The sequence below is a fragment of the Hyla sarda genome, chromosome 3 (assembly GCF_029499605.1).
Source record: "Hyla sarda isolate aHylSar1 chromosome 3, aHylSar1.hap1, whole genome shotgun sequence".
In the NCBI taxonomy this organism is placed as follows: Eukaryota; Metazoa; Chordata; class Amphibia; order Anura; family Hylidae; genus Hyla; species Hyla sarda.
In genome coordinates, this window is record NC_079191.1 from 335,080,148 (window position 1) to 335,095,754 (window position 15,607).

At 45.8% G+C, this 15,607-nt stretch overlaps 1 protein-coding gene across 6 annotated transcripts in view; it reads left to right on the forward strand.

The window, feature by feature from the left end:
• VIT (vitrin) overlaps window positions 1-15,607 on the forward strand; it is a 163,867-nt gene that overhangs the window by 110,676 nt on the left and 37,584 nt on the right. For 5 of the 6 annotated variants that reach the window (XM_056567358.1, XM_056567359.1, XM_056567357.1 and 2 more), the window contains 6 exons: window positions 925-975; window positions 13,361-13,402; window positions 13,495-13,551; window positions 14,554-14,607; window positions 15,330-15,398; window positions 15,486-15,554. In XM_056567358.1, the coding sequence (XP_056423333.1) occupies window positions 925-975; window positions 13,361-13,402; window positions 13,495-13,551; window positions 14,554-14,607; window positions 15,330-15,398; window positions 15,486-15,554 (342 nt within the window). The remainder of the gene's footprint in view (window positions 1-924; window positions 976-13,360; window positions 13,403-13,494; window positions 13,552-14,553; window positions 14,608-15,329; window positions 15,399-15,485; window positions 15,555-15,607) is intronic. The other variant, XM_056567362.1, reaches the window with a different exon arrangement.

Sequence of the window (15,607 nt, forward strand, 5' to 3'; positions counted from 1 at the left end):
CAGGTTTTAATAAATCTCCCTAACAGATATATGCAGATACATGACTGTAATGCATAACACTCACAATAAGGACCCATTCACACTACGGATTTTCCAAGCAGAGTTTCAATTCAGAATTCCACTTAGCTTATCTTTAAGGAGTAGTCCAGTGGTGACTCAGTGGTGAGCAACTTATCCCCTATCCTAAGGATAGGGGATAAGTTGCAGATCGCAGGGGGTCCGACCGCTGGGGCCCCCCGCGATCTCCTGTACGGAGCCCCGACAGCCCGCGGGAAGGGGGCGTGTCGACCTCCGCACGAGGCGGCGGCCGACACGCCCCCTCAATACAACTCTATGGCAGAGCCGAAGCGCTGCCTTCGGCAATCTCCGGCTCTGCCATTGAGATGTATTGAGGGGGCGTGTCGGCCGCCGCTTCGTGCGGGGGTTGACACCCGCTATCTGGGCGTAGAGCCGGGGCCCCATACAGAGAGATCGCAGGGGGCCGCAGCGGTCGGACCCCCCGCGATCTCAAACTTATCCCCTATCCTTAGGATAGGGGATACGTTTTTCACCACTGGACTACCCGTTTAAATATAATGCAGCAGCCTCCTATTGTTCTCAATAGGATTCTGCTGCATCATTTACGCTACAAAAAATTCAGGACCCCAGACTCTAAAGAAAGAATGAAAATGTTTATTCTCTCGGCATGATCTGCTCGGATATACATAGTCGTCTATGGAGACAGCACATCAGTAAGCGCTCCTAGTGCTAACTCGTCTTGCCGGCGCTTGCTCGAGGCGCAATCTCCACCGGATTATCTCCGGTTGGAGATTTCATAATGTGTAGGGTTTACAATATTTATGTCAAGGTATTCAATGGAAATTAAACAGATTAAAAAAAAATTATGTTCAATACTAAATTTTACAATGTGATCTCTATTTTCAGCTGCCAGTAATATCCACCCAGCTTATTCATCGATTGTTGCTGCGTCATCAAGTAAGTTAGTAGGCCAGGTTATATTTACAAGGAAGTTCTTCAAGTACAATAATATTTATAGGAAATGTATTTAGTTGCTCTCTTTGAACCCTATTATGAAAAGACATATCTGAGTTATAAATGTGAAAAACATCAGTTCTTTTCTTTTTGAATTTCTTTTCTGTCTGACCAAAGTGCTCTCCGCTGACACCTCTGTCCATTTCCGGAACTGTCGAGAGCAGGATAGGTTTGCTATGGGGATTTTCTCCTACTCTGGACAGTTCCTGACATAGACAGAGGTGTCAGCAGAGAGAACTGTGGTTAGACAGAAAGGAAATTCAAAAAGAAAAGAACTTACCCTGAAGCATACAGCAGCTGATAAGTACTGGAAGGATTAATATTTTTAAATAGAAGTCATTTACAAATCTGACTAACTTTCTGGCATCAGTTGAGTTAAAAAAAAATATATTATTTTCCACCGGAGTACCCCTTTAAATTCAAACCCTTGCAAACTTCTATTGCAATATTCCACTGGGCTCCCCAATGGTGACATGCCTCAAGCTTTTATATAAGTTTTATATATCTCTGTGGAATAACAAGATACAACACTTCAATCCTTAGCGTGGAGCGCACATTTCTATAAGCTTTTAGGTGGTTACAATATAATGTAATATTATGTAACATCAATCATTTAGTAGAGAGACAAGATTATGTGAATGCAATTGTGATATAAATTACTGGATATAAGGCGCTTATAACTCTTTCTGCATTGATGTGGACTACATCTAATGTTTGTCACTAGCCCCCCCCCCCCCCTTCTGCACAAGTTACTCTTTATTCCCTCTCTCTCTTAGGCTGGGTTCACACTATGGTTTGTCATTACGGTTCCCGTATACGGCTGGGAGGAGGGGTGGGCGGGGCTTAATCGCTGCGACCGCACTCAGCCGTATTCGGGAACCGTAGTTAATGTATTTCTATGAGCCCACCGGAGTGAACCGCAGCCTCCGGTCGGCTGCTTTTTAGGCAGGAGGCTGCGGTTCACTCCGGTCGGCTCATAGAAATACATTAACTACGGTTCCTGAATACGGCTGAGTGCGGGTGCCGCGATTAAGCTCCGCCCACCCCTCCTCCCAGCCGTATACGGGAACCGTAATGACAAACCGTAGTGTGAACCCAGCCTTAGAAAACCGTATGGCAAAAAAACGGATGGAACAGTATGGGAAAAAGTAAACCGTATGCGTTTTTAAACAGTATACTGTTTTTAAAAGTACATACAGTTCCGTCAGTTTTTATAGAAAAAAAAAACCATAAGTTTTTGATAACTTTGTACATTTTTAATGGGAGGGGTCTTGGGTGGGGACTTTAGGATTCAAATGCGCATGTGCAAAGTAAAAACGTATACGTTTTTCCCGTATGGAACCGTATACATGTACGTTTCCCATTGACGTCATGTTAAAAAAAAACGTATGAGGTTGCAGTACGGTTTTTAAACCGGAGTCAAAACCGTGGTTGACCACGATTTTGTCTCCGGTTTAAAAACCGTACTGCAACCGCATATGTTTTTTTTTAACATGGACGTCAATGGGAAACGCACATGTATACAGTTCCATACGGGAAAAACGTATACGTTTTTACTTTGTACATGCACATTTGAATCCTCAAGACCCTTCCCATTAAAAATGTACCAAATTTTCAAAAACGTATGGTTTTTTTTTCAATAAAAACTGACTGAACTGTATGTACTTTTAAAAACAGTATACTGTTTAAAAACGCATACGGTTTAGGGTGGGTTCACACTACGTTTTCTCCCATACGGGAGCGCATACGGCAGGGGGGAGCTAAAACCTCGCGCTCCCGTATGTCACCGTATGCGCTCCTGTATGTCATTCATTTCAATGAGCCGGCCGGAGTGAAACGTTCGGTCCGGTCGGCTCATTTTTGCGCCGTATGCGCTTTTACAACCGGACCTAAAACTGTGGTCAACCACGGTTTTAGGTCCGGTTGTAAAAGCGCATACGGCGCAAAAATGAGCCGACCGGACCGAACATTTCACTCCGGCCGGCTCATTGAAATGAATGACATACGGGAGCGCATAGGTTGGCATACGGGAGCGCGAGGTTTTAGCTCCCCCCTGCCGTATGCGCTCCCGTATGGGAGAAAACGTAGTGTGAACCCAGCCTTAGTCGTGTTAATTCACCTCCAGCTGGTATTAAATTACCTAGGCTATTCCATGCATCCACTACTCTCTCAGTAAAGTAATACTTCCTGATATTACTGCAGAAACCCCTCTAATTTAAAACCATGTCCTCTTGTGATAGTTTTTCATCTTTTAACCCATTAAGGACCCATCCAATTTTCAGTGTAGGACCCAGCCATTTTTTGCACATCTGACCACTGTCACTTTAAGCATTAATAACTCTGGGATGCTTTTACCTTTCATTCTGATTCCGAGATTGTTTTTTCGTGACAAATGCTACTTTATGTTAGTGGTAAAATTTTGTCGATACTTGCATCATTTCTTGGTGGAAAATTCCAAAATTTGATGAAAAAATTGAAAATTGTGCATTTTTTAAGGCTAGGTTTCCACTTGTTTTTTTTTCTGGCAGTTTATGGAAAACTGCCACTGCAGTTTTTGAGCCAAAGCCAGAAATATATTCAAAAGGAATAGGACATATAAAGGAAGGACTTATACTTCTCTTCCCTTATGGATCCACTTCTGACTTTGGCTCAAAAACTGCAGTGGCAGATATCCAAAAACTGCCAGAAAAAAAATCAAGTGGAAACCTAACCTAACTCTGAAGCTCTCTGCTTATAAGGAAAATGGATATTCCAAATACATTATATATTGATTCACATATACAATATGTCTACTTTATGTTGGCATCATAAAGTTGACATGTTTTTACTTTTGAAAGACATCAGAAGGCAGAAGTATAGCAGCAATTTTTCACAAAATGTTATTTGATTTTAAGGGCCTTCTTATTAGAAGTACCCCATAAATGACCCCATTATAAAAACTGCACCCTCAAAGTATTCAAAATGACATTCAAAAAGTTTGTTAACCCTTTAGGTGTTTCACAGGAATAGCAGCAAATTGAAGGAGAAAATTCAAAATCTTCATTTTTTACACTGGCATGTTCTTGTAGAATTATTGAATTTTTAAGAGGGATAAAAGGAGAGAAATTTTCCTAAAATGTGCAACCCAATTTCTCTCAAGTAAGGAAATACCTCACATGTGTATGTCAAGTGTTCGGCAGGCGCACTAGAGAGATCAGAAGGGAAGGAGTAACGGTGAGATTTTGGAGAGTGAGTTTTTCTGAAATGGTTTTGGGGGGGCATGTAAAATTTAAGAAGCCCCTTTGGTGCCAGAACAGCAAAAACTCCCCCACATGGATACTATTTTGGAAACTACACCCCTTAAGGAACATGACAAGGGGTACAGTGAGCCTTAACACCCCACAGGTGTTTGAAGACTTTTCGTTAAAGTTGGATGTGTAAATCATTTTATTTTTTATTTTTCAAAGTGGTAATAGGAGAAAATAGTCCCCAAAATTTGTAACCCCCATCTCTTCTGAGTATGTGTGGACATCAAGTGTGGACATCAAGTGCTCTGCTGGCACACTAGAATGCTCAGAAGAGAAGGAGTCACATTTGTCTTTTGGAAAGCAAATTTTGCTGAAATGGTTTTTGGGGGGCATGTCGCATTTAGGAAGCCCCTATGGTGCCAGAACAGCAAAAACACATGGTATACTATATTGGAAACTACACCCTTCAAGGAACGTAACAAGGGGTACAGTGAGCCTTAACACCGCACAGGTGTTTGACAAATTTCTGCTAAAGTTGGATGTGAAAATGAAAAATTTTATTTTTTTCTTTAAAATGCTTGTGTTACCCCAAATTTTACATTTTCACAAGAGGTAATAGGAGAAAAACCCTACCAAAATTTGTAACCCTATTTCTTCGGAGTATGGAAATACCCCATATGTGGATGTAAAGTGCTCTGCGGGCAAACTACAATGCTCAGAAGAGAAGGAGCGCCATTGAACTTTTATGGAGAGAATTTGATTGGAATAAAAGTTAGGGGTCATGTGCATTTACAAAGCCCCCCGTGGTGCCAGAACAGTGGACCCCCCCAAATGTGACCCCATTTTGGAAACTGCACCATTCACAGAATTTAATAAGGGGTGCAGTGAGCATTTACACCCCACTTGCGTTTGACAGATCTTTGGAACAGTGGGCTGTGCAAATGAAAAATTTTATTTTTCACTTGCACGGACCACTGTTCCAAAGATCTGTCAGATACCTGTGGGGTGTAAAGGCTCACTGTACCCTTTATTAAATTCTGTGAGGGGTGTAGTTTCCAAAATGTACATAGTGCGCTCTCACTCCTGAGCCCTTTTGTGCACCCACAGATCACTTTACACCCACATATGGGGTACTTCCGTACTCAGGAGAAATTGCGTTACAAAGTATGGGGGGCATTTTTTCCTTTTACCGCTTGTGGAAATTAAAAGTATGGGGCAACACCAGCATGTTAGTGTAAAAAATGTTATTTTTTTACACTAACATGCTGGTGTAGACCCCAATTTTTCCTTTTCATAAGGGGTAAAAGGAGAAAATACCCCCCAAGAATTTGTAACACAATTTCTCCCGAGTACAGAAATACCCCATATGTGGCCCTAAACTGTTTCCTTGAAATACGACAGGGCTCCAAAGCGAGTGAGCGTCATGGGCATTTGAGGCCTATTTTGGGGATTTGCATCCACCACCAAAATACCCAACGACAGTGTTTCCCAAACAGGGTGTCTCCAGCTGTTGCAAAAGTCCCAGCATGCCTTGACAGTCAATGGCTGTCCAGCAATACTGGGAGTTGTTGTTTTTCAACAGCTGGAGGCTCCGTTTTGGAAACAAGACTTTTTTTTTTATTGGGGGGGGGGGACTGTGTAGGGGTATATGTAGTCTTTTACTTTTTATTTTTTATAGTGTAGTGTACTGTTTTTAGGGTACATTCACACGGTCGGGTTTACAGTGAGTTTCTCGCTGGGAGTTTGAGCTGCGGCAGAAAATTTGACGCATCTCAAACTTGCAGCAGAAAACTCGCTGTAAACTCGACCGTGTGAATGTACCCTGTACATTCACATGGAGGGTCAAACCTACAGCTGTTGCAAAACTACAACTCCAAGCATGCACTGACAGACCATACATGCTGGGAGATGTAGTTATACAACAGCTGGAGGCACATTGGTTGCGCTACACTGACAGTTTGTTACATAACTCACTGTTTTGCAACCAGTGTGCCTACAGCTGTTGCAAAACTAGAACTCCCAGCATGTACAGTTTCTCCCAGTGCATGCTGGAAGTTGTATTTTTTACACAGCTTGAGGCACACTGGCCCACATTTATCATTGCAGTGCAAGTGAAGCATTTTTTTTACACCTTTTTTTTTGTGTGCTGATAATGTGTAGGAGCACCAAATTTATTAAAAGGTAAAAGAGCTTTGATAAATTTTGTGCAGGTCCACATTTTCTGAAATTTCTGTCTACACATACACCAAAAAGCTACACCATGTCTGGGCTAGTGTAGTTTTAGAGACTTTTCAGTGGCTTTGCGCCCTTTTTTGCTCCTTTTTACAAAAAGGGGCAATGATAAACCCCTTCCATATCATGTCTATTGCCAAAATCAGTGGATTGCAACTCAAAATCAGTGGATTGCAACTCAAAATCAGCAGAAATGTGTAAACAAAAAGGGGCAAAAAAAGGCGCAAAAAACTGTCTAAAGACATTGATAAATGTGGGCCACTGGTTGCAAAACACTGAGTTAGGACACAAACTCTGTTTCACAACCAATGTGTATCCAGTCAAGGGCATGCTGAGAGTTATAGTTTTGGAAAAGCTGGAGGCACACTGCTACAACTCCCAGCATGCCCTTTGGTAGTCTGTGCATACTGGGAGTTGTAGTTATGCAACAGCTGGATCCACACTTTTACATAGAAAAAATGTGCCTCCAGCTGTTGCATAACTACAACCCCCAGCATGCACAGACTACCAAAGAGCATGCTGGGAGTTGTAGTTGAAACTCCAGCTGTTGCAAAACTACAACTCCCAGCATTCCCTTTGGTTGTGCATGCTGAGAGTTGTTGCTAAGCAACAGCAGGAGGTGAACAGGCCTCACCTCCTGCTGTATCCTGCCGCCTGCACAGTCGGGACCATCACCGCTGCTGCCACTAGGACCATCACCACTCCTGCCACCTGGACCGCCGCTGCCACTCCTGAGGGGACCCCCGCCGGACCTGGGAAAGGTAGGAGACCCCCGCCGGCCCCCATCTACGCCCCGATCGCCGCCCAGCAGGACAGTGATTGATCGGTCATTCCTAACGATCAATCACGTGATCGCGCGGTGGCACCCGTGCCCCCTCACTCCTGCTGGGTAAGGGTGAATGGGGCTGTCTCGGACAGCCCCATTCACCCTTTTTTCCAGGTCACCGGGTCACCAGAGCCGGTCTGAATTGATCGCCGACATGGGAGCGTCTCAGGACTCCTTCGGCATTTGCACAGGATGCCTGCTGACAGATATCGGCAGTCATCCCGGTCCGGTCCCCGCCGCTCGCCGGAAATACCCACCGGCATCAGGTGCGCCCTGGGTCCTTAACTACCATGGAGCCAGGGCGTACCCATACGCCCTGGGTCCTTAAGGGGTTAAATATACCCTCTTCCTTTATCATGTTGATTTTCTTTATGTATTTAATAGTTTCTATTATATCCCCTCTGTCTCGTCTTTCTTCCAAGCTATACATGTGAATGGGGTACTCCGCCCCTAGACATCTTATCCCCCATCCAAAGGATAGGGGATAAGATGTCAGATCGCCGGGGTCCCGATGCTGGGGACCCCCGGGATCTCCGCTGCGGCACCCCGCTATCATTAATGCCCAGAGCAAGTTCGCTCTGTGCATAATGACGGGCAATACAGGGACCGGAGCATCGTGACGTCACGGCTCCGCCCCTCGTGACATCACAGCCCGCCCCCTTAATGCAAGTCTATGGCAGGGGGTGTGACGATCACCACGCCCCCTCCCATAGACTTGTATTGAGGGGGCGAGCTGTGACGTCACGAGGGGCGGAGCCGTGACATCATGATGCTCCGGTCCCTGTATTGCCCGTCATTATGCACAGAGCGAACTCGCTCTGTGCAGTAATGATAGCGGGTTGCCGCAGCGGAGATCCCGGGGGTCCCCAGCATCAGGACCCCGGCGATCTGACATCTTATCCCCTATCCTTTGGATAGGGGATAAGATGTCTAGGGGCAGAGCACCATTTTAAGGTCCTTTAACCTTTCCTGGTAAGTTTTATCCAGCAATCCATGTACTAGTTTAGAAGCTCTTCTCTGAACCCTCTCCAAAATATCTATATCCTTCTGAATACCAAATTTTTTGGCCTGCACAATATGGATTTTCCCCCATACCACAATACCGGTTGGGCCCCTCCCCCTCGGGAATGTATTATCAGCCTAGCACAGCGCTGTCCCCACATCGGGGAACTAATCCTATGTTACCCGCCAGCACTGTTCTACTCCCACCAATTAATGATCAGCCCAGCAGGGTACTACTCACATATGTCAAGCACTGCCCTCCTTCTCTTTGTTGGGGGCCGCCGGCGATGGAACTCTATACTGTACGCCAGTGGTCTCCAACCTGCAGACCTCCAGATGTTGCAAAACTACAACTCCCAGCATGCCCGGAAAGCCGGCGATGGAACTCATTGTACGCCAGTGGTCTCCACCCTGCGGACCTCCAGTCGTTGCAAAACTACAACTCCCAGCATGGGAGTTGTAGTTTTGCAACAGCTGGAGGTCTGCAGGTTTGAGACCACTGCTGTACGCTGTATACCTATGCCCGGGCTGCAAAAGATACAGAAAATAAACTTTTAACTTACCCACGTCGCTGGGGACGGGAACGCCGGACAGCTGTCAGCCTATCACCGGCCAGAGCGATGCCCCGCCCCTGCCAGTGATAGGCTGAGCCCACTGTCATGTATGAAGCAGTATACAGCGTACAGCAGTGGTCTCAAACCTGCTGACCTCCATCTGTTGCAAAACTACAACTCCCAGCATGCCCGGACAGCCAACTGGGAGTTGTAGTTTTGCAACAACTGGAGGTCCGCAGGTTGGAGACCACTGGCGTACAGTGAGTTCCATCGCCGGTGGCCCCCAACAAAGAGGAGGAGGGCAGTGCTTGACATATGTGAGTAGTACCCCGCTGGGCTGATCATTAATTGGGGGGAGCAGAACAGTGCTGGCGGGTCACATGATTTTGGGGGGGAGGGGGAGCCAAAGGGCGGGGGGGGGGGGCAGAACAGTGCTGGCGGGTCACATGACTTTGGGGGGGGGGAATACCGTTATATACCGTGGAACCACCGTAAGTTAAAAAAATACAGTGATACACATATATGGTCATACCGCCCAGCCCTAAGTATATGCAGAGCCCCCCCTTCCCTAGAGGTATATGCAGAGCACCCCCCCCCCTCCCCCCTTCCCCATAGGTAAATGCAGAGCACCCCCCCCCTCTCCCCATAGGTAAATGCAGAGCACCCCCCCTCTCTCCCCTTCCCTATAGGTAAATGCAGAGCACCCCCCTCCCTCTCCACCCCTTCCCTATAGGTAAATGCAGAGCACCCCCCCTTCCCTATAGGTAAATGCAGAGCACCGCCCCTCTCCCCCCCCTTCCCTATAGGTAAATGCAGAGCACCCCCCTCCCTCTCCACCCCTTCCCTATAGGTAAATGCAGAGCACCCCCCCCCTTCCCTATAGGTAAATGCAGAGCACCCCCCCTCTCCCCCCCTTCCCTATAGGTAAATGCAGAGCACCCCCCCTCCCTCTCCCCCCCTTCCCTATAGGTAAATGCAGAGCACCCCCCCCCCTCTCTCCCCCTTCCCTATAGGTAAATGCAGAGCACCCCCCTTCCCTATAGGTAAATGCAGAGCACCCCCCCCTCTCTCCCCCTTCCCTATAGGTAAATGCAGAGCAGCCCCCCCTCTCCCCCCCCTCCGCTATAGGTAAATGCAGAGCAGCCCCCCTCTCCCCTATAGGTAAATGCAGAGCACACCCCACCCCTCCCTCTAGGTAAATGTAGAGCAAAAAATAAAAATAAAAAAGGATGCTCACCTGATGTCCCACGCAGCGATCTCCTCAGCTGCAGGGGCCTGCGTCTTCTCCCCTCCACAGTACAGGCGCTGATGAGTGACGTCACCGGCGCCTGTACTGCGTGCTGCGTGGGGGCGGAGGTCACGTCTCCTCTGTGTAGCTGCAGATGCGGCTCAGACATAGAGGGGACGCCTTCTCCTGTATGTGCGTGTATCGCGCATACAGGAGAATGTGCCGCTTACTGCTGGGGATCTGGGACGAGTGTCCCGGACCTCAGCAGCGGCGGGTAAGTCCGCCCCTGGCACCCCCCTTGATAGTGGCACCCGGGGCGGGCCGCACCCCCCGCCCCCCCCCTTGGTACGCCACTGGATCTATGTACCAAATGTGGTAGAATTGCCAGGTAATGGCTTCTTTTTGGACACGTTTAGTTTCTTTGATTAAAACAGTTAGAGGGGTACTCCGGCCCTAGACATCTTATCCCCTATGCAAAGGATGGGGGATAAGATGTCTGATCGCAGGCGTCCCACCGCTATGGACCCCCGCAATCTCTCCTGCAGCGAAGATCTGCCGCGCCCCCTCCCATAGGCTTTCATTGAAGGGGCGGAGCGTGGCTTCACAAGGGGCTGGAGCACGGATCAATCTTCTCTCCATGAGGCTGATGAAAAGTGGGTGCTGTAGGAGAGATTGCGGGGGTCCCCAGTGGCGGGACCCCCACGATCAGACATCTTACCCTCTATCCTTTGGATAAGGGATAAGATGTTTAGGGCCGGAGTACCCCTTTAAGCAGCATAAATTAACACATGATGCCTCTGTCTTTTGAGGCAGAAACCTTCACATATGCTTTATTGTCGTTTTCAACTTACACAGCACTTTATATTAACGGCCCATATCCATCTTCCTTCACACTAGAAGAAGCCTACTCTTTCTTTTTATGTTGTCCTTGACCGGATCAGCTCCATTATGACCCATAAGAAGCTTTATGCTACTGGGGAAGATACAGTTAAACATTTTGAGAGGGTGTGGAGTCCTTGGATGTCCTCCTTACACTGTCCTTATGTTCACCATTGCATGCCTTCAAATTGATAGTCTAGGAGATTCCCTTGAATAGTGCCTTACGGATTTCCCCCCCATTTTTCATTGCATGCAGGGCCGGCGTTAAGGCAGGGCAAACCGGGCAATTGCCCAGGGCCCCCTGCGAGCTGCTCAGTGGCGGATCCAGGGGGGGGGGGGGCTGTCACATTCGGGACATCCCTGTGTCCTGAAAAATCTTTTCGGGACACAAGGATGTCCCGGTTACCTTTCTGTGGCCCCACGTTAACTTTAAAAAGGAAGGGGCCGCCGGGAGGTAGCGCATGCAGGGACATGACTAACATCCCGTGCGTGCACCCATAGGAACGGAGGAGCGGAGCATCAGAGCATTGAGGATGCTTGTCAGCTTCGGTGCTCCGACCACCGCTCCTCTGGTCCTGGGACCTAATTCTATGGCCTATAGGCCATAGCAGTAGATCGTGACCCCTGACCGGAGGAGTGGTGGACGGAGCACTGAAGTGGGGCAGTACACAGACATACAGCCTCCAGCCATACACTGTATATGGCTGAGGGCTGTGTGTCTGTGGGGGAACTATACTGCCAACCTAATGTGGAGGAGCTATACTGCTAACCTAACGTGGGGGAACTATACTGCCAACCTAATGTGGAAGAGCTATACTGCTAACCTAATGTGGGGGAACTATGCTGCCAACATTTTTTGCGCTGTGATTTGTAGTTTTTATTGGTACCATCTTTGTTTTGATGAGACTTTTCAATTGCTTTTAAGATATTTTTTTTATGGTATTTGAAGTGACCAAAAATTAGCAAATCTGGTTAGTACTCTATTACGACTTTTGGGGCCCCACTTATGATTTTGCCCAGGGCCATGCTAAGCCTAAAACCAGTCCTGATTGCATGTAATGTACCCAGCTGTTTTTTGTTTCATATTGCATTTATCTTGTTTTTATGTGTAACAAGTTTCCAATACAACTTCACTGTATAAAGGGGTTGTGCGCTGCCCTGCAGTTCGGAGCTCCACTCACAGCGTTCATTACTCCGAACGCTGTGTGCGGGCTTCCGTGTTCGCAGCCGCCGGGCGTGACGTCACGCCCGGCCCCTTCGTGACGTCTCGCCCGCCCCCTCGTGACGTCTCGCCCGCCCCCTCAATGAAAGTCTATGGGAAGGGGGCGCGACCGCTGTCACGCCCCCTTCCCATAGACTTTGGTAGAGGGGGTGGGCGTGACATCACGAGGGGGGGGGCGAGACGTCACGAAGGGGCCGGGCATGATGTCACGCCCGGCTGCTGCGAACATGGAATCCCGCACACAGCGTTCGGAGTAATGAACTTCCGGACACTGTGAGCGGAGCTCCGAACTGCAAGGCAGCGCACAACCCCTTTAAGGCTCTTATAAGGTTTCAGAAGCTTAAATAACTATATTTTACTACACACGTGTGACCTAGTAATAACCAAGTCATTTTGTGATGGGTTACATAGTTACATAGTTAGTATGGTTGAAAAAAGACATACGTCCATCAAGTTCAACCAGGGAATTGAAGGGTAGGGGTGTGGCACGATATTGGGGAAGGGATGAGATTTTACATTTCTTCATAAGCATTAATGTTATTTTGTTCCAGGAATGTATCTAACCCTGTTTTAATGCTGTAAAATGTTCCTGCTGTGACCAGTTCCTGAGGTAGACTGTTCCATAAGTTCACAGTTCTTATGGTAAAGAAGGCGTGTCGCCCCTTGAGACTAAACCTTTTCTTCTCCAGACGGAGGGAGTGCGGAGGGGGATCTTTTGTAATGTTATAATCTCAGGCCATGAGATATTACACTGCAGTACCCTAGGAATGAGTCAACAGCCCACGCTTGATAGTAACCCAGGCCTCATGCCAAACTATAGCTAACACCTTGTTCAGCTCAATGTATACTGACCATGAGATACAGGGGTGTAACTAAAGGGAGGTAGCAGTTGCTACCGGGCCCTGATGCTAAAGGGGGCTCCAAAGCACATCTGCACCATAACAGACCAGTATTATATATGGCACATGGAGCCCTGTCACAGATTTTGCATTGTGGCCCAGAAGCTACAAGTTACACCTCTGATGAGATATATGATCGGTTTGGCTCATCCGAAGCCTCAAATATAGTAAAACCAAGGTGAAGCACCAGCATGTGAGTGAACCAAATACAAAATGAACCCTACCTTTATGTTATGTATTTTATAAATATATATTTCAGGGCAAGCAGTGCCAGCTGTACCAGGCAGAGCACCAAATCAAGGTATACTAAATGTTCTACAACACTGAAACACATGTATCAGAGTTACACTTTATGTAACTAAACAAAACTAATCAAGTCTTGTTGTCTTGAAGTTGTTAGGTCTCCGACAATGTATTCAAGTAGCCGACAAATCCAAAGGAGTAACCCAGGTGAGAAATGCTTATACACACACACACACACACACACACACATATATATATATATATATATATATATATATATATATATATATATATATATATTTAAACTCAATGGCTGCATATATATACAAAATTGAAAATCTTTTTTCATCAATTGAGGCTGCTGTCCCAGCAAAGGAAGTTGATATCCCTCCACCGAGAACTATTATACTATTTAGGCCCAACAGCAGTGACTTGGCCTGCCTTTATGAATCACAAAATAGAGTGCTTTAAATAACAGTACAAATATAAGTGGTAGATTATGGCTTTCTTATGTCTAGTGAATGTAGGAAAGTTAAAGGAAGGGAAATTTTTTGCCCCTATATCATGCATACTCAGATTTTTTATTATTATTATTATTATAAATTAAAACCTCTGTAGAGGAAAAGTTGAAAAGTTGCCCGTAGCAACCAATCAGATCGAAAAATAAAAGAAGTAATCTGATTGGTTGCTATGGGCATCTGTTTCGTTCCATGCCCATCTGGATCCTTCCCATTTCCTCCTTTCCTTCCCATTTCTCATACTTCTAGGCCAGGCATAGTCAAACTTTGGCACTGCAGATGTTGTGGACTACATCTCCCATGATGCTCTTACAGCTAAAAAGCTGAAACCTCATGGAAGCTGTAGTACAAAACATCTGCAGTGTCGAAGTTTGCCTATGCCTGTTCTGGGCTATTCGGGGCTATAGGAAGAGATGGTAGGGGTCCGGGCCAGCATAATAGTAAACCTAGAGATACAGAGATACCGGTACATAAGCCCAGATTTATCAATCTGTCTGAGACAAACATGAGACTGCTATTTGTCAAATCTGGGCCATAGTCTCAAACTATGCACTTTTTTATTTGTCTTTTATTTCGTCAAATCTTCTTTCCCATCACATGGCTATATTGTTTCATAGCTTTAAATAAATACATAGCTTGACATCATGCACATTCTACTGACAGATGTATGCGTGTATTATGTCTTTAACAGGTGCCAGTAGAATTCAGCAAATTCTAGCTGAAAAGGCAATCCAAGCAAATCCTAGTAAGTTATTTTGAGAATTGTACCGCATTATTTGTAGATAGTTGCAATAAACAGTAAAATTAATTGTACAGAACTGCAATATAATGTGAAAATGACAAAGACTAGAACAACTTTTCCATATATCCTGTTATGATAGAACAACATTATTCTAGTATGTTGCAGATTTCTCTTTCCTTTCAAAGATTTCATTTAGAATATTTTATTATCCAACACTTACGAGGCCCTATTGATTTTTGGAATTTAATGCTCAGCCTATTGTTATTTTGTTGCCAAACAAAATTATTTCACAGGATATGAAATTCACACATGGGTACAATTATTAATATACTGTAGAATTGCCAACTTGAAGTGGTAATCGCATGAAATATATTTATCATCTCTATACAGAATAGATTATAAATGCACCCTGCTGCTCCATTCATTTCTATTAGACTGTACCGTAACCATTGTGGCAGAGCACAAGTGGCACCAAACCCCTCCTCACTGCGATCCGGTAGTAAGGAAGGACATGCCGCATGCAACCACTATTGTTGTGACCGGTAGAGGTTTCATTGATGGGACTCTCACCGATCATACATGTATCACTTATCCTGTGAAGATTCTGCAGTCGTGAAAATTATTTTTAAGCTATTAGGAATAGCTTGGATGGCCATTGAAATTATGTTTTTTTTTAAAAGAATTTTGTAATGCACAATTGCATTTATAAACGTTATATTTTTTAGGTCTTCAGAGAAGAGACTGGCAAAGTCCAAGCAGGGTAAATGTACCAGTTGTGCAAAGAAGACCAGTAGGTATGATATAATTAAAAGAAATACAGAAAATGTTTTTAGTTGTTTACCTGTTTGATTTACTGGTTGATACATATTCTTTACTCATAGTTCCAGAGAGAAGCAATGTGGCCCCTAATACTGGACAAAGCTGGTCATCAGACACCCGTGATTCTCAAGGTAAAGTCTCATGCACGTGACACTTTTGGGAATTGTTTAATCATTTTTGACTT